Source organism: Nannobrachium achirus (assembly GCF_963921795.1).
Source record: "Nannobrachium achirus genome assembly, chromosome: 7".
Taxonomy (NCBI): domain Eukaryota; kingdom Metazoa; phylum Chordata; class Actinopteri; order Myctophiformes; family Myctophidae; genus Nannobrachium; species Nannobrachium achirus.
In genome coordinates, this window is record NC_137816.1 from 54,011,246 (window position 1) to 54,038,514 (window position 27,269).

Genomic DNA, 27,269 nt, shown 5'->3' on the forward strand with positions numbered 1-27,269 from the left:
GGCAGGTAACTTAAGTATCTTCTTAAGCCTGCTATCAATACGGAGAGGCTTTGTCTACTCTCTGAGTAAGAATCCAAAGTATGTTCTGTGTGTGTGTGTGTGTGTGTGTGTGTGTGTGTGTGTGTGTGTGTGTGTGTGAGTGTGTGTGTGTGTGTGTGTGTGTGTGTGTGTGTGTGTGTGTGTGTGTGTGTGTGTGTGTGTGTGTGTGTGTGTGTGTGTGTGCGTGCGTGCGTGCGTGCGCGCGTGTGTGTTATTAACGTGCGTACAAGAGTGTGCACATATGTGTCCATGTGTGCATGACAAAGTGCCTGTTATACTGTGCTTCTCTTCTCTGCACTCTTTCTGTGTGTGTGTGTGTGTGTGTGTGTGTGTGTGTGTGTGTCATAGAATAAGTGTGTTTTTGTCCCCAAAACATTTCTCAGATTTCAGTCCACCTTGATGATGTCACAGATGCACCTTTGTTTGATTTGCAGGAACACTTCTTAAAGTGTTACCAGCGTAGATGCCACCTGCTGAATAATCCAGGATCAATTTAGTGGGTGCTTGGGTGTGTGCGTGCATGCGTGTGTGCGCATGTGTGTGTGTGTGTGTGTGTGTGTGTGTATGTGTGTGTGTGTGTGTGTGTGTGTGTGTGTGTGTGTGTGTGTGTGTGTGTGTGTGTGTGAGAGAGAGAGAGAGAGAGAGAGAGAGAGAGAGAGAGAGAGAGAGAGAGAGAGAGAGAGAGAGAGAGAGAGAGAAAATCAAAAATGCCACCCTGTCCTGCACTTCAACAAACACTCACACAAATCATTATTGACTAAAACAAAGCACAGATTCACACCACTCATTCGGGTGCAAGTCACTGGAGAAGCATTACAACATGTATGTATTTAGTCTGCTAGAATCTCTATTAAATATTGACTTAAGTGAATAAATACATGACATCATAAATGACGATGTGGTCTTACATTTTTCGCGCCTAACTTGCCGATGCTGAACGATGCGTAGCCTGCGAGCTGGTTCAGGCAGATACAGGTTTATATACGCATGTGTGCAGCTCTATGTGGCGAGCAGCTGACCAAATTGGCGGTCTACTAGCTCACCTGATTCATTGCACTTCCTCTCGCTGTCTCTCAGTGCTGCCACTGATATTGTATGTTGTATGTGCTTTGTTTGCTCTTTCCCCTAAGGGTTCTGTTTTCCCCTGGGGATATTGTTATACAGTATATCTCCCTGCTCTTTAATGGTTGTTTGCCAATATGCTGAGGTGGGAGTAATGTATAGCAGAGCCTGTATAGTCGTATTTCCATCCATCCATCCATCTTTAACCGCTTAACCGGAGTCAGGGGCAGCAGCTCCAGCTGAGAGCTCCAAACTAATAAAATGTTCTCACGCTATTACTAGTCTCATCTATTTTGTGAGTTAGACTGAACTATGGTTTATTAAGGAGTCATTAATACATTTTATTACTGTATGTCTGTATTGACAAATCTCTTTCCAGACTTTAGCAAAGCTGAACATACAGTATCGTATCTATCAGCAAAGCATCTGATTGGGAGATGTAGCACGTGACCAGGTGTTCTTGTGTGCTACAGTAAATACGGTACGATGGGAATTGGTTTGGGGTGAAAATATGTACACCAAAATATAACAGAACAACGTCATACAATTCCAACATAACGGTTTGTCGTTATACTGCATGTTTGTATTGGACATTATTTTTGTACCTCCCAGTGAGTATTACTTCCTGGGAACTTCCTGTTTTGCTTGTTACCTGCTGTGCTTCTATATATGTGCATGATGGTACAGAATCTCATGTGAAGAACAATCAATTTGTTCTTCTTCTAAGTTAATTGCACTTTTATACAGGCAAGACCAAAAAGATCTGAACTAAATGAAAGCGTTAATTGAGTATGTTTTCAGAAGCAGTACCTCACCGGCTCTTTACTAGCATGTATCTCCCAAGTTCTGAGGCACCATGGCATGTTGGCCTTTATGGGGAAATAGTCAGTCAACAATCAGTGATGTAATTTAGCAGATTCTGTTCCACCTCGATGAAGGCCGATGCATACTCCACTTTTAGAGCAAAATCTATTTCAGTTTGGTTGGGGGAGTCACAAAATCTTGGCAGCACCGAACAGCCGTATTAATGACAGTACCCAGTGCCACCCCCTGAATGAAGTCATATTGTAGTTTATGCAGAGCCGAACCGAAATAAATTCGAGTATGCATCGGCCCTTAGAGAAAGCGCAAAGGTACAGCTGAGAGAAACAGAGCCAGAGTGAAGAGGAGGGAGAGGGTGCTAGAAGTCCTACCTTGATGCCCTGCTGTTTGGTGAGGGTGATTTTGGTTTCGTCCAAAAGTAAGACTTCACAGTAGAAATCTTCCTGAGGTCCGCAGAAGCAGCTCATGGTTGCAGCGGGAAAGGAGACTCAGAAGATATATGATCAGAGTAATCTGTTATAATCCACAATAGTTGTCTTTGCTGTCCCCAAGGCACTGTATGGGATATTTTGTTGTTCCCGTGCCATATGGTTCAACACTGCATGAACTGTGGAACCACAGAGTCTGTCAATATGGTTCTGCTCCAATGTCACAGAGACGGCTGGAACAGAACTTTGGAACTTGGTAAATCAAGCGATTGGGATTGGGATTCGGAGGTCATCGGGTATGCGGTTGCTCACAGATGGGTTCAGGTTTTCCCCGAGTTTTTCAGGAAGGCAACACCTCATGACGGCCACAGGAAATGGGGTTTGGGGACGCAAGGTCGAGCCAATGACGACCCGGAAAAGCAATAACTCTAAGAGCTCAACACAGCCAGCTCACAGACACTAAGCAAAATAAAACATGTCCGGAGATAAACAGCTACGGGGTTCGATAACATTTGTCTAAAAAGTAATCAGCTCTTTGTTTGTGGCCGTACTAATCATAAATGCCTCAAATGCAAGAATCTATTTAAATACAATCTCCTGCTGCGATACTTCAAACGTCAGTAGTAAAGTGGAAGAAAATGACAGCCATGCACAGCACTGCAGAAGGTGGAGGACAAATTCTGAAGTGGTCCAGTTTGGAATTTTCAAGGAGTCCAAAGAACAGCACTTGGAAGCAAATAGGCTACAGCGATGCAGCAATTGCATCATAACGCAGTATACCTGCAATGCAACGATGCAATGGACTCTCTGAATTGAAATGTAAAAACATCTATCTAAGAAGAGCACAATCAGTGCAGGGAACTTTGACTTTGAGTTCAGTAGCCTATTGTAGTTCCAGTCTACCGTCAGCAATGTCCATTTCACATGAGGTTTCCTGATGCGCGGACAAGGACATCTGTCCTGGAAACGAGATCCGTGCTGAGCGAGTGATGAATTGAGGTTAATCACCTCTAGGAAGTTCACTTCCTAGTACTTTGTTGTCCTTCCTCCTGTTATCGGTGGGCTCTGGGTGGAAGAGAGAGAACAGAAATTACTAGACTTATAAAATGGTTAAATGATTAATGATACAATACAACAATTATTCAGAAGAATAGTGAGATAACTCTATTCTGAGATAACAGAGTTCTGCATGTAGACAGATTCAAAGATTAACTACGCCTTTCCTTTTATGCAAGGCCATCTATACTATAATTTTGCGAATGTCTGAGTGAGTGAGTGAGTGAGTGAGTGAGTGAGTGAGTGAGTGTCTGTCTGTCTGTCTGTCTGTCTGAAACAGCGTTTCTCCTCAGTGGCTGGAGCAATTGATCTGAAATCGCATCACCATCAGCATATGAACACACCTGACATAACTGTGAAGCCCGTTTGTCACTTTCACAAATCGTATGCTGTATATTAGCATTTTTATGGTGTATCTATATCTATTTAGCCTACAGTACCTTTTGTGACCACACATGTTAAGGGAGGGGCGCTGTTGTTCAGGCCATGCACAATCACACACAAACCCACACACACACACACACACACACACACACGGGGGGGGGGAGTGTGTGTGTGTGTGCAGGCGGGCGGGCGGGCTGGGGGGGGGGGGGGAAGTATCTCTGTAGCCATTAAACGAAACAGGTTTCTTACATTGATGCTCCTACAGTACATCATGCAAGCACCAGTTAAAGTTACTTTCCATCCCTCATATACTGTGTGCACAGTGCACATCCCATAACCCACACACTGCACATCATTTCGGAGCTCATATCTTTGAACGGGTAAGGGCTAGTTTCAAAAAGCCACTTTTCACTTGGGAAGTCTGTGTGGGCAAACAGAATGAGGGATGCTATACTGTCCCACAAAGGTTCCCTTAAAACAGTGGTTTTCAACCAGTGGTCCTTGAGGGGGTTCCAGGTGGAGAGTTGGTAACCAAATGGACCCTTATAGATCTTTAACTCTTGAGAGTGTAAAATGAGGTTTAATTTTACACAGTTAAATTAAATAGACTTATGAAAATATATGCATTACTTAATCAACAAGAAGTCTTCACAGTTAGAAGATGTAGAAAGAATGTTATTTGGTTAACGTTTGTAATCTCTCCTATGGTACCAACTAGTGTAGTAAAAAATATTGATTTATCGAAAAGTATCGATTTTGAATATAGTATTGATTTTCAATATGACTTTTCCATAGTATCGATAATATCGATACTCACTTTTTACCTCTCTCGTTGGTTTACTCGGACGTTACTTTTACGTGTATCCATCCTACTTTGGCTTATTCCTATTTTAAAGGCCTATTTGTACTTAGAATGTGAAAACATCAGAGGCAGGCCTTTAAAAAGTCCACTACATCTACCTCAAGAAGTTCTGTATTTTTCTTTAAATAAAAAGAAACATTTTTGCACTAAAATCGCCATGGTTGCTTGGTATCGAAAATGGTATCGCTATCGAGTATCGAAAATGTTCAAAATATCGTATCGAAGTTAGAAATTCAGTATCGTGAAAAACCTAAAGGCTAAATCTTGACCTTGACATGAAAAAGGTTGAAAACAACTGCCTTAAAAGAAGCAAGGAACCCAACTAGGTGGAGCTGCACAGTGAACAGTAGAAGACTAGTTGTATTGGGCAGTGTGAATGCAGAGTGCAACAGAACTGACCGTAGGAGAAATGAAGCAGCAAGTCAATATAAGCAGCAGTTAAGTCAATATTATTTAGTGTAGCTCCAAAATAGCTCCATAGCAAATGTTATATCATGACACTTTACTGTAGGGTCTTTACATAGGGCAATAAGTAAAGAAAGACCATTATGTTTCACTGATTTGCAGGTCCATTATTAATGGGCATGGTGCCATGCTCTACCAATTCAACAAAAGGAGAGAGAGAGAGAGAGAGAGAGAGAGAGAGAGAGAGAGAGAGAGAGAGAGAGAGAGAGAGAGAGAGAGAGAAAGAAAGAAAGAATATTTTGTAAAAAAGCAGCAGAGATGCCATAGCACCCCAAACCATCACTGACTGCGGAAACTTCTCACTGGACTTCAAGCAACTCTGACTTCAGAACATTGACATTTCTGTATTATAAATCCTTGTTTTTAGTGGTCTTGTGTAATATTGTAATATTTTGAGATATGGATTTTTGAGTTTTATGCCATAGAAATTCAAAATGAAAACAAAAATAAGGGTTTGATTTCACTATATTCAACTGCATTCGCAATATCTATAGGCTATCTAGAATATTATGAAAGTTTGATGTTTGATTGATATTACAGAATAATATATTTAGATGGCTCTGTATACCTCTTATCACCTTTTACACACACACACACACACACACACACACACACACACACACACACACACACACACACACACACACACACACACACACACACACATGGCTACCCAAATTCTAACGTGTCATTAAGATTCTAAAGCAACGTTACAGAGACATTCTTTGAATACCTCCAGTCCAAAGTCTACTTACCACCAGTGACTGCTGCCTGCTACTCTCCCCAAAAAACTAAAACAACAAAATATATTATAGTCTCTGTGAGTTTTGTTGGCCGCTCAGTCAAGCATCCTCTTCGGTCCTATAAAACGAAAGTGTTGCGAATATTCCATTTTTGTTTACGCAAAGTAGCGTTTGTGCGTAATTTTCCACCATGGCCAGCAGTAGAGAAAGCGGAGAGCTCCCCTTCTGTTGTTAAAAAAAAAAAAAAAAAAAAAAAAAGCCTTGTCGTTGCTAAGTAGCGGTGTGCTCATCTCTCCTTCTCTCTCTCTCCCTTTATTTCTCCCTCTCTCTCTCTCAGTTCAAGCCAAGGATGACTCCGCCCATCCGGACTGGACAAACGCCTGAATGAATGCACCTCTCTCTCTCTCTCTCTCTCTCTCTCTCTCTCTGTCTGTCTCTCTCTGTCTCTCTCGCACGCGCGCGCACGCACGCACGCACGCACACACACACACACACACACACACACACACACACACACACACACACACACACACACACACACACAGCCTATATCAAGTAGGCCTACTTCAAGTTGCCTACTTGAATTTGAGGGAGGGAGAACATTAAAATAATGTAACTAAATAAATTAATACAAATTCAATCGTTCTCAGTGTAACAGCCTCTTCTTGCTTAGGTCATAAAATAGCTTGGGGCTTGCTGAGAGCAGTGGATGTGTTATTGGCATAGCCTGGGGCTATAGCCACGTTTTCATCATAATGTAATATAAAACAATGTATCCCCAAGGCAGCGGTGTAGCTATTAATACATTATATGGTTAAAGTGCACCACCTAGTGTTATAGGAGGCGACTTACATATTTATTTGGTAGAAATATGGGGACTGAGTTACTAGGGCCCAAGGTGGAGGGGCCAGGGGGCCTGGAATTATTTTATACTTTAGCTATTGAAAAATAGCAGATATACTGCTATACAAGCTCAGCGAGCTTGTAGATCTGCTATTTTTGAAAAGTCGTGAAAATGTGTGCAAATCTTTGAATATATGTATTTTTTAAGCGAACATTTGTAACTCAAATTTTGCTTCTGGGTGGTCCCTGGAACGAAATGTTTTGAGATGGGGGTCCGTGCAAATACATATAATTTTGGGGATCCTTCACATGAAGAAGTTTGAGCACCACTAACAAATGTGATCGAAACCTTAGAAGGATTTGAAATATTCAAAGACTTGCACAAATGTTCACGATTTTTCAAAAATAGGAGATCTACAAGCTCGCAGCGTGGCTGTGAGCTTGTATATCTGCTATTTTTCAATAGTTAAAGCACAAAATGTGAGTGAATCCTTGCACCCAGGGTCCAGAATTTGGTGCAACATCCCTGTCCACAATATTCAGTGGCAGAGGAGATGAAACAGAAGCTCCGACATTGCTCCTACCCTGTTTCACTGCTGCTGTCCTCCGCCTCGTGGGTAAAACCTGCCTCAGGGAATCAAACTCATCCCCCATCAGCCACCACCCAACATAAACACTGGTGATGACATTGATGATGGAATAACAGACCAGTGCCTGACTTTTCTCAAGACTGAGACAAAGGGTCTTTGTTAACAATGACCCCCAGGCCAGGACTAAAATTGTGGTTTACAGCACGCTAGTGCTGCTAATTCTACTACCCCTTAATAAGCCATTATTACGCAGTAAACACGTTTCTCTGTCAGTGGTTCTCAAACTTTATCATGTCAATGACCCCCCAAATTATATGTGTTTGGCCACGGACCCCCATCTCAAAATTTTGAGGGGACCCCCCCAGAAGCAAAAATTGAGTTACAAATGTTCGCTTTAATACATAGGCCTATATTCAAAGATTTGCCAAAAAAAAAATCACGACTTTTCAAAAATAGCAGATCTACAAGCTCACATATTTTTCAATAGCTAAAGTATAAAATTATTCCAGGTCTCAGGAGGTAGCCTACTTGCAGGCAGTAGAGGAACAAACACCATAAAAAGTGCCTCAGAGAAATCCTCAATACCAGCTGGGAAGTAATCCTGCAACACCAGCATCCTGGAGGAGGCTAACATCCCCACCATTACTGCCACCATTGTCCAACACCAGCACAGATGTTGTCCATATGCCTGACTCTTGGCTCCCAAAACACTGATAACTTCTCATACAGTAGGACACGTTCCAGGAGGTTAAAAGAGAAGATATAAGGAGGACGACATAAAAGCGAACATCAAAAAGTGCCACATACGTAGACCTCAACATTTGTGAAGACAAATGCAGCAGCCAGAATCAGAATCAACTTTATTGTCACATCACAGGTTTACAGGTGTAAAGAAGTTGGGTGGAATTTGTTTTTGTGCAAGCCAATAGGCCGACCTGAAGAAAACATGTACGGGAAGGTGCAGCACAATAGAAATAACCTATCTATGCTACATAAGACCAGACTCCGAAATGTGAGATCTTCCACCAAATGGGTCCAAACGAATCCCAAAACCACCGCTGCTCACCCCTGCCCACACTGCACCAAAATGTGGCACCAGGTTTGGCCTCTTCACCCACAAGGAGTCGTAGCCAATGAATTTAGTTAGGCTGCTCAGTGTATACCCAATATTTGATTGTGATTTGTTCTCATCCCAATGGACTGTCATGAGCAATGTGCTGCAATTCAGAGTTCTTTATTGTGATCTGCCAGAGTGTAATTGAGTGGCCTATTTATTTTAAATGTGAATAAAACCATTCAGACTTCTCTCTGATAGAATGAAATCTAAATGTACCGGAGTATAATATCAAACATAATTTTCATGTTCAATACTGAACAGTAGTGTGAAGTTACAGTATGTAGGCAAATATCAGTAATCAAAATAATATTTTATTGCTTCAAGTCAAGAGTTAGATTTGATGTTCATGGCATCATGTACCGTTTGACAGTTCATGCACTCTAACCGTATACAAATCGATTATTTTGTCTTCCAGCTGATGTCATGAGACAGCACTTAAACCATCCAGTATTAAATACATCTTAGTGACATTTTATAAAAGAAATGAAAAAGATCATGGCCTAAAGCCTCATTGAGGGCCCCTGTTGAGATTATCCAGTAACATGAATAAATTCTTAGCCTTGTATCTTGGTCTTTTTTTTGGGATATACATTCAGAGATTATAAAGCTGTTAAATCAAAAAATACATGGATTGCATAAGATATTGTTGGTGAAATGCCCAACTATAGGCCCATTTTGGTATGATGTGTCATATACACACAAGCATCGTGTTTAGTAAAGAGTGCCATAAAACTCTTCCTGCATAATCTTGCATATCTAAAAACGGTTATAAAACAATCAGGTACAGTAAAAGGTCACATTTTGGGAAAAAGCTATATTCAACTCAATCATTGGAAATAAAGGCTACCTCCGTGGTGTTCTTTGTCTTTGTATGAATTAGAAGATCATATCATCAAATGCTGCTGCTTAGCAAACTAGGGGAGAAATGATTAATCAGATAATTGCTTAGTCAATTCACGGAATATATGCTGCAAGCAGCAGTTGGATGAGCTCAATGAAGATACTGCACCTCTCATACAAATTATGGTTGATGCGAGTATTGGATGTGATTGAGAATCACTGTCAATTCCGTTTTAGAACATAAACTATGAAAGGTTTAATCGAAAAGGAATCCAGACACATTACTGTGTCATAATGCTGAATTGCTTATCAATTTATTTCACTGGGTGTTTCTCTTTTAGATTTGGTTAAGATTTTCACCATTCAGCCTTACATTGATCAATGTACAAGACTTGAATGTTCTAAATAGAGTATCAGCAAGTTGTGATTGTTCAATCACAAGCTGAGTTATAAGCTCAAAGACATTTTCACCGAATCTGGTATTTTATATGTATATAGTCGTGTTCTGTACATATTTCTAAATAACAATTCACCATAATGTGAATGCTCATCATTATTCCATATTATAAAGTACGGTTTTGACCTCTGGGTAAACATATTAAACAATTTGAAGATATTCATTTGGGTATAACCTGTGAATATTAACCATCATATTGTACTAACTTATTTTACTATAGTTTTATGGTGTCAATTAATTGCACAGACTAATCAAATAATCAAAACAATTATGAAAAGATATGAAAATAATCATTAGTGGCATGCCAATGGCAAACATGCACACAGTACCTTGTAGAACATAAAATACCCTTTCTTGATGGCCATTGTTCAGTTTAGCATACATACAATATATAAAACAGCAGTTGATGATTTTAAATATAATACATTTTTCTAACATGTTCACCTGTTATTCCCGTTATTCAACATCCATTGAATCCTTCTCATGCCAAAGTGTCCTCAAGCAATATTTTATTATGAAAAAATAAGATAGAATAAAATAGACGCTTGTGTGGCTTGAAGGTTCAACAGCTGATGTGTTCCAAAAGTTTCAGATCCAAACCTTCGTGACAGGTAGTGTGTCCATCCCAGTACATGGTCCAGTCTGGCAAAAATACCTTTGAGCAGCGTTTCTTCTGTCAGACGGTGCTCTGAGTCTGAACTCTGAATGGAGGTGTGTGCGTGTGTACAATTAAAATGATTAATTCCACGTCCCTGGGATCGACATAGACATCCTAAATGTTCATATTGTGGCTACAAGCATGTAAAGCAGAAGGCCATCTTGTTGGCTTCATCTGATATAGCTTTAGACATGCTAGTGTGGATCCTTGAGTGCAAATTGAATCCTTTAAAACTTTCAAATCGCAGTGTTTCGTTTCATTATGCAGTTTTTCATTTAAATATATGTGTAGGGTGTTTAAAAGTTGTCGTTTTAGAAAAAAAGTAAAACAACAACTTGTAAATAAGAAAAGGGAAGTACCTACTAGTAGTCTGAGAATTCTAAACAAATCTATGATATTTGGAACCTTGGGATTAGAGCTGAGATCCATTAAGAATTCTACTGTAGAATTCAAATGGAACTTTATGAGAATTCCTCTGTCTATTCAGAAGAAGAAGTCTATTGGAATTCTTGTGGCCATGTTATGTAATGTTTACCCTTCCAACCCACTTTAAAATCCTCTAAGATGCTCCATCACTGATGAAGGTGTGACACATTCAAGTGAGTCTCTTCGCTTTTTGGGCCTGGTCCTTGCCAAGGTAACCTGTGAATGAGGTGATCACGGAGACATTTCCATCCTGACACCGTGCCATCAGCTTCCTCAGTGGCAAATCCGAAGGGTCATCTCTTTCTAAATGGGAGAGAGACAGACAGACAGACGGACAAATATATCAATACATGTCGTAGGGGAAATCTCGCTTTTTCGAACGCACATCATTTCGACAACTGAGCCTCGGCAGGTATCGCTACTCAACCGACGGAGGTTAGGGTTAGGGTTGGTTGTCGAAAAGATATAGTATACTGATATTGTGGAACATACATTCCATCAGTAGACACAGCAGACATATAACTCGGGTTAATATTTTGCTAGTGGTTGCCATTAACAGAATGTACAATGACCACAATGTGTAAGTGGGAAGCAAGTTCATTATAAATGGTATTATTCTGTAGGTGGCTGTAATGGGCCTGCTGGCTACCAACAAGTTGCTACATGTTGGAGCTGCCCAGCAAAGTACCTTCTCACGGTTACCTTAAATGGTTGTAAATGTTTTATTAGTGTGGTTGCTATAGGCAACCAGAGTAATTATTAAACCAATTATAATCAATTATTATCATTATAACCAGACTATTGTTCTAGATCTGAGAACTTTTATGTCACCTAAACTTTTCATTAAACTTTTCTTTAATGCCAAAAGTCCATTGGGTTCACTGGACGTTTTCTGTAACCTTTTCTGTAATCCCAAACCCCCAAAGGTCCATTGGGTTCAATGGACCTTTTCTGTCCCTTTTCCGATTGGACTATATAACGTCCAATCAGACAGGATAGGTCATGCCTCACATGACATATCTAATATAAATGGTAAGACGGAATTCATTTCCCAGGGGATTCCTCGCGACTCACGTCAGTGCAACCACACTTGCAATTTCCCCATAATTGCACCTTTCTAGTTATTTATTGCCTTGGATGTGATTTCCCGTGACGTTCTCGCTGATTAACCCCAGCTGGTCATGTCCATTTTTCTACCCAGTCCCACGACCTCACCTCGCCGCAACCCATCCCACCCCACCCCTCTGGCTACAGATAAAGATTTACAGGATTACGGTAAAGGTTTTCCGTGCAAGCTATACTCTTGATTTATAGATTACCACAGTTGAGATCTCTCTAATCTGGATTAGGCATTAAACCACAGAGGCCAGAAACAAAGAGGTTTTCTTTCCTCTATTCATGCCAGACCATACCGGTCTTTGTTCATGTCTATGTCTACACACAGCTTCCGTCATATATCGTACATAAGATAGACGACTAGACGACTATGAATTGCTTCATTTTCAGAGGCCGCTGTTGTATATTTGTTTATGTTTTGTCATTAATTTATGCTGCAATGAAAAACATTTAGATGTCTTATCCATTTTGGAAACAAATAATTTAATAAAAAGAACCATTAAATTTCATTAAAAGACTTGAAAGGTATCATGTCAGCCAAGGATTTAAAGTATATTTTTACGCTTCAAAAAGCTTCTTAAACTCTTAGTTTGCAATGCATACTTGTACTTTAAGTACAGGGTAATCTCAATATAGGTAAAATAATCAAAATATGTTATCTGAATATTTCCAGGTATCAAACTATATTTGACAAATAGAGTATATTTTTATAAACTACCTATGTTATGTTATTTCAGTATAGTTACAACAGAATGCTGATTATGGTATTGTCGAGTTCACAGAAAAATCCTGAATGTAATTCTATAAAAACATTTACCCTTGTGAGTACATAATATTATTTACTCATCCGATATTAAATGAACACTTAAATGGGTACAATACTAGAACACTGCTGGTCATGAGTAACTCTTATGATCATGTTGTTGGCAGAACAAGGACTTCATTATGACCTGACTCCCTCCAACTTTCTGTTACTTACTCTCTTGTCTTTCCTTATTTCCTTTTTTTATCCCACCATTTTGTAACCCATTTTTCACTTTAGCGCAAATTGCCTAAGCTGTAATCCTGGGCGCTGCACTCCCTCTGCCAACCTGGGAAGAGCCCCGAACTGAGCTTAAGTCAATGCATGAGGAGTGAGCAAGGCGCTTCTTATCGCCTGACGGGGGATGTGGGGAATTTTCCCCAGGTAGGACGTAGCAAGTGGAAGGAACGCGTTATTCCAAACCAGTTCCTTTCCCCTCCATCAGGTGCTCCGGCTGGCCAGGGGAGGCAGTAAAGACATTATTGTGAGGGTCCCTACCCTACTCTCTTCTTACTTCTTTCAGTCTGTCCCTTGTTCAGCATTTCCCTCTGTGTATACCTTGCCTTTAGGCTTTTTTCTTTCCTAAAAGCTCATTTAATTCCCCTTAGCAGAGAGGCTCTAAAGGCCCATTTACTGTATACTCTTTCTACGTAGTGTGGATATGGATATGAACGGGGCCTCCCAATCTGTACTCCACATATCATTTCTGCTATCCATCAACTGCACAAAGTATGTGCGGATCAATACCAGGGGAAATACTGTAGGGGGCACTAGTGATCCACTGCAAGATGGACACCACAAAGTGAACAAGAAATATACCTAAAAATAACTTCTCATAACCTACTTGCTGCATGAACATGGAATTTGCTGGTTATTTTGGTGACTCAATGGCCTTTGCTCTGGCACCACCTTTAGGCCAGAATCGCCAGATGCTCCACCATCTATGATAAATCCCAACTATTTTGACCTTTTTTTCTAGTGCCACCCCTCAGGCCAGAATGTGAGCAGCGGCACTGCACACCGTGTATGTCATAAGACTCATAGGCAGATTGTGGGATGAACTGTAACAATGGCATCTAGGGCTGCTATCGGCTTTTAGATCTTAAACTGGTTTTTGTGTGCAAGGCCACACTTTTATTCACAGCATATTACTTGGCAGACGGCTTTATCCAGGGTGACTTACAATAAATAATAAATACAGCTACACTGCTTTGTGTGACAGAGTAGATGAAGAGATGAGGTAGACAAGAGTGAGAGGGAAGAAAGGAACAATGAAGAAAGCAGAGACACACACACACACACACACACACACACACACACACACACACACACACACACACACACACACACACACACACACACACACACACACACACACACACACACACACACACACACACACACACACACACACACACACACACACACACACACAGTCCTCTCTCCATCACACACATACACACACCCATCCTTATCTGACACAGGTCCACATGCTAGTACTAAGCAAACAAGTTTTACAATCAGAATGCATCAGAAAATGCGGGCAGGCAGGTTGGACCTGGAGGTTAGTAGCCAGTTTGTCCCCCCCACCCCCCATAGCCAGTGTGTCCACCAAAGGTCTGTGTCATTATTAAGTTGCCTTTATATATATTAGCACAGGGGTGTCCAAACTTTTTTCAAAGAGGGTCACATTATTAAACATTAAAACACCCAAGGGCCAACTATATCTCCTCACATAATGTACTTTCTGTCGGACCACAACAAAGTCACATACATCGCATTTAAATGATTTTATTTAACTATCATCATCAATATTTAATATCAATGGTCTTTTGTCAGGTGTGTGCTCTGATCAAAACACAAATAAATCTTATTTCACATTACCAAATGTAACCAGAAAATACAATAAAATAGCCTTTCTTTGACCCCTTCAGAATGACAGGGGACAAGGAATCCTGACATTTATACTCTAGGAAAATATTTTTCTTTGACGGTGCTGGTGGGCTGTTTATAATACAATCTCTCTCCTCGGGACGCATTTGGCCCCCAGGCCGCACTTTGGACACCCCTGCTTTAGCAAGACAGTCAAGGCCCTGACACACTGAAAGCGTCAATTGCTCAGTCATCAAACGCACCCATTGTTTTCAATGGCATCAAGTGGACGTGTCTGAACCTGTTGACGCGTCTTTCAGTCACGGTTCTATTTTGGAGCGTCGACATCAAGGCTTTGACAAGTTCAAACTCGTATTGCAGGCGTGCAATGTTTTAAACGCTCTACATTTTCTTTTGAGAAACAAAAGTCCATTTGTAATTAAGAAGAAAGGTCAGATCCAGAGTTTTTTACCACGGCTGTTCAGTAAAGAGACACGCAACTAGTCATCACTTTCTCAACACTCTTTTTTCTCATTCGCTGGCCTTGGTAAAAGGCCAGCCAATGAGGGCTCAATATCCTCTCAGAAAATATGGCATGTTAAGAACTACGCAGCATATGGGATATAAACATGTCGATGCGTTACTGTGTTCGGCCACTGTATGTATCTCTATGGTAAATTTGTGGCGCTGTTCCTCACTTGGCCAGCTCACTTTTGCAGAGGCAGCCACCCCGTTTAGCGTTTTGTGGACAGGATCACAGACTGGCAAATGTGGTTTTATTTAACGATAAAGCGCAAAAGTACATTGCTAAACACATGTATGATGTGTCAGAACGATATGCTGCCCGTGTTTGAAGAAGAAAATGGTTATGGGACTTTTTGGGACTTAAACCCGAACTGAGCGTTTAAAAGAACGCTCTGTTTGAACTGCGCACATAGCATACTGCTAATTATCAGTGTGACGTCGTCTGATACGCTGTCTATTTGACTGATGAATGGCCCAGACAACACAGTTTACCGAGACCACCCCTCCGCCATCTGACGACGTTGTCAGGGCTCTGTCAGTTACATTAGCCCAGGGGTCGTCAACGTTTCCAGCCCAAGGACCCCTAAAGCCTCTATCAGAGTCCAGGGTGAAGAGCTATTCACTTCACCGCGTTGTAGTTTCCTAGCTATCACCTAGGCTTTGTTATGTATTTTTAGGTGATATATAAAACACTACACCGCGGTGAAGTGAATAGCTCTTCACCCTGGACTCTGATAGAGGCTTTAGTTGAGAGAGAGAGATGACGCAGGGACCCCCACAACCTTTTCATAGATTCCATATAGTTTCGTTGTTTGACAGCACAATCATCAGTGTATTTTGGATTCATGTCAATTAATGTTTTCAGATATTTAACCACTTGAACCGTCAATACTTAATAAACTTGACCTTTGGCTTTCACTCTGTACTTTAGTCTGCTCTTTTCCCCCTCTACACCAAACATCTTTGCTGAAAATAGCCGATCAACAAGCTCACAACACCTCGCGCTGAGCTTGTAGATCTGCTATTTTTGGCTAAAGTTCTCAGAATATGGACGTTAGGGTTCAAGTGGTTAATATAAAAGTTTCTACCAGACAAAGATTTGGAGGACCCCCTGTAATAACTCTGAGGACCCCCCAGGGGTCCCGGAACCCCTGCTGAAGACCCTTGCAATGGCCTATGTAGTTCAATGATTAGATGATTAGAAACTCTTTTTGTCACTAACACTGAAACCGTGTAGTTGACAGTACTTTCCAAGGGGTTTCCCTTGCTGAGAACTGATATATACCGATATCGAAACGTTCAATACGGGGGTGTACCAAACCGAATGACCCTGTACCGAAAAATACAATACAATACCACTCCACATCCACATTTCCCTTGGGGTCCACAGAGCCCAATTAGAGAACCACTACCCTAGAGGTTGGGTACCGTATTGTTTAAAGTTAAAACAAAAAAATACCTACCTGTAGTTATAAAAATACATTTATAAATCAAGGACATTTCTGTTTATTTCCCTGGAACAACATATTTTGAGAAGGGGATCCCATATAAAATATATACGGTATGTTGTGGGTCCTTGACATGAAAAGGTTTGAGAACCACTGATCATAGAAACCTGTTTTTTTCTTTAACCTTAGAAGGATTTAGAAGACTAAGACTATTTAGACTAGGTCTAAACGGGTTAAAAGAGGCATATCATTATTATGTGTATACAATTAACTTTTTTGACTCACCAGAGGTATGAAAAGATTTTATTTTGTATTACTGCTAGCACTAGGGACTCACCAGAGGTTCCAGCTCCTTGCGGTCTAGCAGGTTGAGCTCAGTGCCAAAGTAGTAGAAGTGTTTGTAGCAGGTGTTGATGTGAGCCTCGGCTCCCATCTGAAGGACTCTGTCAAAGTGGTGGATGTAGACGTGAACAAACACCCTGAACAGGCGACACAGGATCTTCTTACACACCGACACAAAGTTCTTGGGGAACGGCGTACCTGGTATAGGAAAGAGGAGAGAAGAGATAAGACAAAATTAGACGATGGAGAAATGCAAAGGAGAGGCCTGACTAACGTGGGAAAGAGAGAGAGGGAGGGAAAGGGCATGAGCTGAAGGACAGAGGAGCAAATGAATGAAGGAGTCATGTTAGGAGTAGGCCTGTGACAATTATTACATAATCGTCAAATCACAAGTATTTGCCATAGTCGTCATAATCGTTTCCATGTTGAAAAACGTTCATATATTTTCAAACATTTTCGAAAATAGGGTTGCGATGCGACGCTTTGTGAGCTTGTAGATTGGCTATTTCAACTCTCAATGTTCTTTTTTTAAGTATAAAGTTGTCAAATATGTCGGTCATTACTTTGTATATTTAGGTTATGTGTCATATCTGCCATGTGCAACTTCAAAGCCTACAAGCCAAACAGAAATGCAATCGTCAACGACAAAAACACGACTAAATAGTTAATCGCAATTATTTGAGTGACAATTAATCGTTATGTGAAATGTCATAATCCCCTAGTTAGGACAGAGACCAAAGGAAAAAGACAGTGGGAGAAGAATTAAACACGGGAAAGAACGGATGGGGGCACAGAGAAGAGCGAGAGAGGATAGAGATAGGGCTGTCAAGATTATGACATTTTATGATGATGATTACTGGTCACTAAAATAATTGTGATTAACAATTTAATTGTGTTTTTGTCGTTGACAATTACATTACGGTTTGGCTTTTAGGCTTTGAACATGGCAGCTATGACACATAACCTAAATATACAAAGAAATGACTGACATTTGACAACTTTATACTTTAAAAAATAACATTGAGGGTGGAAATAGGCGATCTACAAGCTCAAATGATATGAAACATTTTCAACATGTAAACGATTATGACGATTATGGCAAAATAATTGCGACTACCAGTATGTCAAATAATTGCGATTAAACGATTATGTAATAATTGAGACAGGCCTAGATGAGGGGCGGTAAAGAAGCAGGGTCTGGCAGACCTCAAACTACACGAGGAATTCCTGACGTCACTCGTTCGTCCCCTGGTTCCTGGAAGTAATTTCTCTACGGAAAATAACATTGGGCCATCTTAAAATCGTCTCATATAAGTATTGTGGTCCAAAAATAAACAAACTGTCTCTGGCGATATTGTCAGGGAGGAGGCTCTGTATCGTTTACTTACGAAAGTCACTCATATTTGATACAATTTGTTTCTGGCCAAAATGTTACTAATTCGGCGGCAGTAACATTAGCGGTAGGAAGTGTAAAGGACGTCAGACTTCGGTGCTCCACAAAAGAGACCTGTGAAGAACTCTGAAACAAAATCCTGTGTGTGTTTAAAACTAATTTGATGGTCAACGTATTCCTCAAATCCCATAAATACAACCTAAAGATAATGTCTGAATAACATATGATTTATCTCACTGAGGCAGAGTGGCAGTTTAACACAAAGGAAAGAAAAGGGGGGTGAGACGTTTCTCTGCCATCTGAATTTCTTCTCCTTTTCTCTATATACAGTAACTGTACGTAAATGATGAATTCCCAATTAATAGATTTTCCACTGCACATATTTGTAGCATAACAATATTTGCTTCATATTAAAAGGAAATGAATAGTTTTCATAGCCATGTTATCAGTTCTAGAGATCTCATATCAGTAAGCAATAGCTATAAAATATATGGAACTGAGCTGACATTCCTATAGGGCAGTATTCAGTGGCGCTTGTGTACACACACACACACACACACACACACACACACACACACACACACACACACACACACACACACACACACACACACACACACACACACACACACACACACACACACACACACACACACACACACACACACACACACACACACACACACACACACACACACACACACACACACACACACACACGGCTGAGGGGGTTGTGAGTCAGGGCTGTCTGGCCTAGTTCTCCATAGGAGCAGGATTAGGCAAGGCAACCAACCCGTCTGATGTCCACTGCATGCTTGACGATGGAAAAACCTCAGTCTCGCTATTGAGGTGACCTGGATTTAGCTTAAGCTACTGTTAACGAGCCAGCAAATGTAGTCAGTCTCCCTCAAAGCCTGTCAGCAACACAAAGGATAACAGCCAGCTGTATCCAAGAAGGGATGGGACGATATGACAATTTCATGTCACAATTATTGTGACCAAAGAAATTGCGATTTACAATATTATCGCGATAATCAAAATATTATCTCCAACAGCCAATATCCTGGGGAACATTTGCCAAAAAATAGCAGATCTATAAGCTCATTACGCATCACAACACGACATGTTGTGAGCTTGTAGATCGGCAATTTCCCGATGAACCTAAATCTCCAGGATACGATTATTGTGAGTGTTTCATTATCACGATAAACGATAATAACGATTATCGTCCCATCCCTATATACAAGTTGACAAATTCAGTGTAGCTGATCGTGCCCTCATAGGTCCACGTGCACGTCTGAGGAGTGATGTCATTTCATGTTTCATTACAGCTGGCTTAGGGAATCTAGGAACTGGCATCTTTAGACAGGCGACTGCATTTTAATGACGAGGCATAAATGAAAGGTGTAGCAAGAAGATGAAGGAAGTGGAACAGATAGACAGGGGGAGAGATATTTATAAGAAATAAAAAAAGAAAGAGAAAATGAGCAGACTTGCTTGGGCATTTAGGTACATCCCAAGTGTGTGAGAGAGAGAGATGGATATAACATGAGCTAATCAACACGTGTTCTTATTTGTGCTGCCAACTAGTGTTTGTTCAGTAAACAGGGTTTCCCCATCAATAGAAAGAGAAAATGAGCAGACTTGCTTGGGCATTTAGGTACATCCCAACTCCCAAGTGTGTGAGAGAGATAGATGGATAGTGTGTGTGTGTGTGTGTGTGTGTGTGTGTGTGTGTGTGTGTGTGTGTGTGTGTGTGTGTGTGTGGTGTGAGTGTATGTGTGTGTAGTCCCATGTGTACAGACAGTACACAAACAAGTTTAATTTTTGTATTGTTTAAATTCCATGTCAACTCGGTCGTTCATTACTTCAAATATGTCAATTAGCATGTGCACAGTATGTGTGTGTGTGTGTGTGTGTGTGTGTGTGTGTGTGTGTATGTGTCTGCAGTATGTGCTGGTGTGTGTATCGGATGTCAGTGTCACTACATAATTGACGAGTTTGAAGACATCGATACCTCTCTCCTCCTTTCTCACCTCCTCGCGCTTTTTTTCTTCATTCCTCTCCTCTCTCCTCTTCTCAACTATCCTCGCCCCTCCTCCCTCCCACGGCTCATTTTTATGACCGGCAGGTATTTTTAAACCCCTGTCTTTTCACTCTACCAGCGTTGTTTAATTAAAGGGGTAGTTCACTTTAAAACGCTGCTGGGAAGGGAGCTAATTCATGCCTATGCAGCTGCTCTGTCGCAGGGGAGAGGGCTAAAGGGTCATTCCCACCGGACAAGATAAAGATAAAAATAAAGCTAAAGAATATCATTCTCAATTGCAGTGGATGGTAGTGATGCTACCATCCATCCACTTCAAACGAGAAAGATATATATTTTTTTATCTTAAACTTCATCTTGGGAATGACCCTTAAACCAGCTAATTCCACCTCCTCTGGTGGAGTTAACAGGTTTGGCAGTTTGAGGATCATTGGTTCGATATTCTTTTTTTAACCAACACAAAAGACGTAAAGGGTGTTCAATAGCACTATGAAAAGAAAATGCTAAAACCTGAAAAACCCTTGCACACGCAGAGGAAGGAATGAAGGAAGGCACCAAGAAATGCGGAAACCTATTGGTCGCTCTCATAAGGTCATCGGCATAAAACGCAATACTAGCACACTACATATTCAGGTGCACACTGCACATATTGGCTGTCATGGGTGAAGGCCCTTTGGACCACAATCAACACTCCCCGGCAGAACTCAAGACACCTGAATGCTCAATTTTTATATTCTACGTCACACGCACACACTGCTCAAGAGCACATCGCCAGTAGCTAGCTACTGAGAGACACTTGCTTGAAGTTGCTTCCTCTGCCCATGTGCTCCCAGACAACACAGGGAATCCAAGTAAGCACCCGTCTGGCCACAAGGCTCACCCCCAAGCCCTAACCAACCAACTCACCGATGCTGGTGGGGAAAATGTCCTCGTTGTTGATCTGCATCTCGATCCAGTCCATCAGCAGGCTCATGTACTGCGGGGCCGGCAGCGCCGTGGGCCTCTTGTACCGGCGGTCGTCCTGCCAGCGGTACTCGTACTTGGGCCCTCCGGACATGACGGGGCACGACTCGGCCGTGCAGAACTCGCACACCGTGCCGTAGATCAGGTTGATGCGGTTGAAGAAGTCCACCACGTGCACCGCCACCCACTCGTTGAGGTCCTCGCCGTGGGGCAGCCGCACCGCCGCCCGGAGGTCCACGCCCGAGTCCAGCGAGGCCTGCGCCATCTTGTAGAGGTCGAAGCGTTGCGTGCCCGGCTCAAACTTCTTCTTGGGCCGGAAGGTTCTGTCTTTGTGGAACACTTGCTTTAGGTGGACGGACATGGTGTCGGGTCTGTGATTATTAATGGGAATTGTCTTCAATTTTAAGTCACTATGACTATATTCAGGTCCTCGATGCACGTCCCACTGGGAGGAGACGCCGTGGCAGACTAAAGACCAGATGGAAGGATTATATCTCCACACTGGCCTGGGAATGCCTACGTATACTCCTGGAAGGAGTGGAGGAAGTTGCTCAGGATAGGAAACTCTGGAAATCTCAGTTGGAACTGTTACCCCCGCGACCCGATTCCGGATAAGTGATCAAAGATGGATGGATGGACTATATTCAGCGGGAAATACGTTTCAAATGGCCCATCTAAGTAAACTACGGCAAACTTGCGGGGAAAACGTCCATAAATATTCAAAGTAAAGAAATCGTGTCCATGTCCTATCTATGCCAGTCTCATAATTTAGTACAAGAATAATGTAGCCCTAACATTGTGGTTTAGAGGGGTGTTGCAATTGCTTGTAATGTTCATAATCTGGACGTTTCACTTAATTCTGTGTTTGCAATTCTTGTAAGTCACTCCAGATAAGACATAACGTGAGCTAAAGAAGTGAAAATATCAATCACTATAAAGATAATGCAGTCGGCTTCACCTCAAGTGACAATTGGTCATCAAGAGGTCACTCAAACACTGGGATTCAAAGCTCTGAACAAATATTCCAACCGGCCAATAGTCCAAAAGCTTCTGATCAATCAGGAGAGAGGAGTCAGACTTCTTTTTCCCCCGTTGTGTTGCTCCTTTGAAACCTCATATGCTGCTTTATCCTGTTGATATGAAAACAAAGATTAGAATTATAAACACAAATCAGGAGGTTTCCATTATGTTAAATGTGTATATGAATCCCCCTGCATGTGGAAAAGTGCACATAACTAATCGTACAATTTAAAACACATTTTAATAGCCTGTGGCCTAATAATTGAATTGAATTGAATATGCTGGATGTTTGCACAATCTGGCAGTGGGTTCAATGGCAGTACGAAAGTGTTGCGTATTCGTGAAGCAAAGAACAATGAGTGTCTGTGTCTATTTGTGGACGTGTGGAGTGTTTTGACATGATGCCTGACTGAGGTTAAATGCTAATTACAGTACATAATTTAGCTGGTGTGTTGAACCACAGCAAAGTGAATTACCGTAAGTGTCACAACATGATATCAGAAAGTAGGGAGTTTGCATACAACAAAGAGGACTCAAAACGTGTTCTTATTTCTACTGTTTGCACAGCCCACAGTTAACTCATCCAGTACAACCCAGTGTGAAATCATCTACAGTACATGAAGCAAATCATGGAATAGCTAAAAAAAAAAAAAAATGTTCTTCAGAGATATTCTTCAAGGATGAGTTCTATATTAGCCTTTATATAAAATGTGATCTAAGTGATTTTCTTTTAAATATATGTTAATTAGCTCTATATTCTTGATAGTATACTGTATGTGCACTAACTAGTGTTTGTTCAGTAAACAGAGTTTCCCCATCTCTCTAACTCTTAAACAGAAAGAGAAAATACATTTTCAGGTTGAGATGCTTTTTATCTAATAAGGAAAGTGAAATCATACATGCTGTATGATTTCACTTTCATTTGTTTATCCTGTATCCTACAGCAGTGGTTCTCAACCTTTACAGGCCCTGACACCCCAAAATAATCCTATTTGAACTGGGTACCCCCACTCTGACAAGCACTTGGAAATGCATTGAAATTAGTTCCACATCCACAGATAAATTGTGAATCTAGCCTCGAGAGCTTGTAGATCGGCTATTTTCACAATTCTTGTGGGGACCTCCCTGGGGGTTCCGACCCACAGGTTGAGAACCACTGTCCTACAGGATAATCAAGTGAAATTGTAAATATTAAAAAAGAATGGTACTGGAACACTATCAAATTAAATAAAAACTAATAAATTATCTTTGTGAACTCTGCACCATGATTTGATAAAATTGGCATCCCACCTGAAAATGCAATTCTCCAGTTATTTACTGAACAACTTGGAGAGACGGCCAGACTGTTGATGAACAAACACGTATTGCTTGTTGTTTGCTTTAGTCTTGTTAGCTGCTAATGTTTACGAGTACGTATAATGTTAGACCTAGGCATGCAAGGACAGAGGAGAACGCAGCATCTGTTTAGGCTGATTCAGAAGGCTTAAAGGCACATCTGGGATTGTTTTGGACATAATAAATTAGGGTTAATGGAATGGTTAATCTGACTATTATACATCATATTATTGAATACAAATATAGGTCTATTTTACTCCAATATTTACAAACATTTATTATATAAACAGTTAACTATTACACTCCAAGCACATATTGTTTCAAGATAATGTATACGCTGGGGTCAATCTCGAGAAGGAAAGGAGAGAGAGAGAGAGAGAGAGAGAGAGAGAGAGAGAGAGAGAGAGAGAGAATAAAAAGGTCTCTAATAATATATTTTTTCAGACAACTATTAAATATAGCACAGTTACTTCCTCCCCCTACTGTTATAATTATAATCATAAAACATATTTTAATAGCCTGCAGCCTAATTGACTATGCTGGATGTTGCACAATCTGACAGTGGGTTGAATGGCAGCATGAAAGAAGTGTTGAGTATCAGTGACGCATAGAACAATGAGTGTCTGTGTCTATTTGTGAGAACTTAAGGTGGATATGTGTGTGTTTGTAGAGTGTGTGTATTATTGTGACATACTGTGAGTGTGTGTGCTTGTGTGTGAGAGAGATAGAGAAAGAGAGAAAGTGTGAGGTAAGACTCAAGAGGTATAGAGAGATCCTAGGGAATTTCCACTGTTCTGATTGAAAACAAAACCTGATCCCCTTTGAGCATTCAGGTCTGTACAAGATTGTGTTTTAGAAACAATCTAATCTATACAGCTCAGTTTAGGCTAGTTTTATTTGTCTCTGCCAGACCGAAGGTGTGGCCGAGACTTGTTTTCACCCCCGTCCGCCCGTCCGTGTGACAGGTTTGATTCCTGCTCTTCCTGCCCTTGAGCAAGACACTGAACCCTTTCCGGTGTCCTACTACGCCATCATCCAGACTTATGTCACAATCACTTGTCTTTGTGAATCAATGGCATTGAAGTAGAACATGTCTGTTTCGAATTAGTTGTAAAAGGGACCCCAATTTAAACAAGCCAAAGGCTTACTTGTGGTTACTATCCTTTTAGTTGACCTTGTACCAGTGAACTGTACTTATCTGTATTGTCCTGTACCTTTTCCTATGCAAACCTCTAATACAATCTTCAATCAATCAATCAATCAATCAATCTGTTGGCAAGGCTAAGCTTTTCATCATTGTGTTGCTGCCTGGCCCACAATAACCAACCTGGCCTGGCGCAGACCTGTGCTCCAAGGAGCAAATTGTTTCTAGCTTAATCTGTTTTAATCCAGGGAAAATGTACTGAGTACAGATGCTCTTTTAAGGCCAGAGTTAAGCAACTTTAGTCACAAGACTTGTTTCAAAACAACACAACCCCCTAAGAAAGTGTATAGCTTTATGTTTAGTTTTTATAACTTATTTATTACATCATGTGATTTTGGGTGGACATTTAATTCTGACGTGCCTGAAATAATGATGTCTCGTTCAGAAGAGACCCCCGACCTTTAAACTATGCCACATTGCCACAAAGTCAAAGGGAATATCAATAGAATATGGATATTCAACTAAAAGTAAAAGCCTGTTCTTCATACAGATAACTGAATGAATCTGTCACACTCACACATTTAATGTAGCCGTAGGTCGTCCCACAAACCGTAAGCACTAAAAGGCTCAATATTTCCAATCGAACAAAAACAGCAGCAAACAAAGCAGTACGTCACAACATCACGTCCACAAAAAAAAAGCAGTTTCACATGCAGGTTAATCTGATGCGACACGAAAAAAGTAAGTCCTGTGTACTGTTCAAACAGCCGCCATATAGAGACCATGAGCTTAATAACTCCCCTCTAGCTGAACAAACTGAGAGTAAAGCTACCATGTCAATAATTCAATAAGTGTACTTACCTCCAGGAGAAGCGATAAGAACACATCCACCACAGTCACAGACCTGCGTCGACATGAAGTACACTTCAAAGACACACATTCCTCCACACTCTCTTCTCTTCTCTGCTGTCCTGGAGCAGGAGGGGGGGAGAGGCGTTCACGTAAACTGGGATGTTCGTGGTGCAATGAGAGGCTTGTATCTATTCTGCATCTAGCTTAAGGCAAGACCCACATTTTAGAGTGAACATTTTTAACTCAAATCTTTGCTTCTGGTGGTCCAAGACCCCCACCGTCCCAGGAACAAAATATTTTGAGATGGGGGTCCGCGGCCAAATACATGACAACGTTTGACATAGGATTTAGTTTAGAAGACTTTGTAGATAGATGGTTCTCAAACTTGGTCGTGTCAAGGTCAAGGACCCCCAAAAAATGATATGTATGTATTTGACCGCGGACCCCCATCTCCAAATATTTTGTTCCAGGGAATCGGGACGGTCGGGACCCCCAGAACTGCCAGAAGCAAATTATTCAGTTAAAAATGTTCGCTCTGAATTTAGATATTGCCTTAAGCTAGATGCAGAATAAATACCCTGCCAGAGTCTCTGCCCATTGTGCCCAACTGTTGAAATTCGTGTGGTTTCGGCCGTTTCTCTACTTTAATTGGGGAACTTTAGTTCACTAAACTTCGTATCAATTATCGCTGTGTCAGGCTGTCTAAACATTTTTTTGGTATGGTCCCGCCGTCCCGCCCGGGCTTAAAATCAATATGAAATGCTTACGTTTAACTTGCAGGATGGAAAAATCCCGATTTGACAGTGTCATGAAACGCACCTCGGATCTGCTAGTTTACCCTTCCAGGCAATGAATGACGATGTAAACAGACAACTACAGAGAGAGTAGATTCTCTGACATGCTACAAAAGCACACACACAGCGTAATTCTAATTATCTTTAAATAAGCATATTTTTTTGGAATACCTTTGGATGTTAACAAGTTTAATCCTCATTTTCGCTCTGGAACTCGGTTTGTTTACTACTGCGATTAGGCAATGGTGTTTGATGTTTGGCATCGCCAATAGCACCATCTTCTGGCGAATTTATGAAATCGCACACACACACACACACACACACACACACACACACACACACACATGGATAAAGATGTAGCCTTAACTATCAATTTATCATAGGTGTATTTGATAGATTTTTACATTTGCATGTCTAAGTAAAAGTCAGACTCGACAAAATACATCTGACAGTCTTGATCCAAGGCTAATAAAGTTGTTTGGTAATTTGGTTTTAAAGCTGCAATCCACTAAGGCTAAGTGTTCTCTTCCCCAGGATTTTGCAGATGTACTAATTCTATTACTCTACCATACAGATTGAGTTGACAAAGTAATTTTTATTATGATTATTATTATTACCCTTATTATTATTATCACGTAAAGCTCAATTCTCCTTTAGTTTTTTGTATTCAATATAGCCTAATGAGATACATAAAGGTTTCATAATGTAAATAAGTCAAAAGGCTGTCTTGGGTCTCCTTTTAGTTGACCTTGTACCAGTGAACTGTACTGTCATTAAACTGTACCTTTTCCTTTGCAAACTTTAATAAAGTCTTCAATCAATGAAAA

At 40.9% G+C, this 27,269-nt stretch overlaps 2 protein-coding genes across 4 annotated transcripts in view; both read right to left on the reverse strand.

The window, feature by feature from the left end:
- epb41l4a (erythrocyte membrane protein band 4.1 like 4A) overlaps positions 1–6,010 on the reverse strand; it is a 49,337-nt gene extending 43,327 nt beyond the window's left edge. For both annotated transcript variants that reach the window (XM_080729270.1, XM_080729269.1), the window contains exons 1-2: positions 5,874–6,010; positions 2,295–3,416 (exon numbers count right to left, since the gene is read on the reverse strand). In XM_080729270.1, the coding sequence (XP_080585396.1) occupies positions 2,295–2,390 (96 nt within the window). In that variant the 5' untranslated portion in view covers positions 2,391–3,416; positions 5,874–6,010. The remainder of the gene's footprint in view (positions 1–2,294; positions 3,417–5,873) is intronic.
- Positions 6,011–8,700: 2,690 nt separating this feature from the next.
- On the reverse strand, positions 8,701–25,764 carry LOC308288236 (MOB kinase activator 3B). 2 transcript variants are annotated; one of them, XM_080729615.1, is made up of 4 exons: positions 25,658–25,764; positions 21,241–22,427; positions 16,893–17,095; positions 8,701–11,095 (listed from the first exon to the last, which is right to left on the reverse strand). In XM_080729615.1, the coding sequence occupies exons 2-4, from the start codon at positions 21,656–21,658 to the stop codon at positions 11,066–11,068; spliced, it is 651 nt and encodes a 216-aa protein (XP_080585741.1). In that variant the 5' UTR covers positions 21,659–22,427; positions 25,658–25,764; the 3' UTR covers positions 8,701–11,065. The 2 variants fall into 2 exon arrangements, with proteins under 2 accessions (XP_080585741.1, XP_080585742.1); XM_080729616.1 differs by lacking the exon at positions 25,658–25,764 and adding an exon at positions 25,374–25,487.
- Between the last annotated feature and the right edge of the window lie 1,505 nt (positions 25,765–27,269).

Bases quoted from the DNA above. Each gene is read 5' to 3' on its own strand.
- LOC308288236 (XM_080729615.1), bottom strand. From the start codon at position 21,658: ATGTCCGTCCACCTAAAGCAAGTGTTCCACAAAGACAGAACCTTCCGG. The intron at 17,096-21,240 runs GTGAGTTGGTTG...TTCCTATACCAG, and splicing joins CATTTTCCCCACCAGCATCG to GTACGCCGTTCCCCAAGAAC. The intron at 11,096-16,892 runs GTGAGTCCCTAG...TCTCCCATTTAG, and splicing joins GCAAGGAGCTGGAACCTCTG to AAAGAGATGACCCTTCGGAT.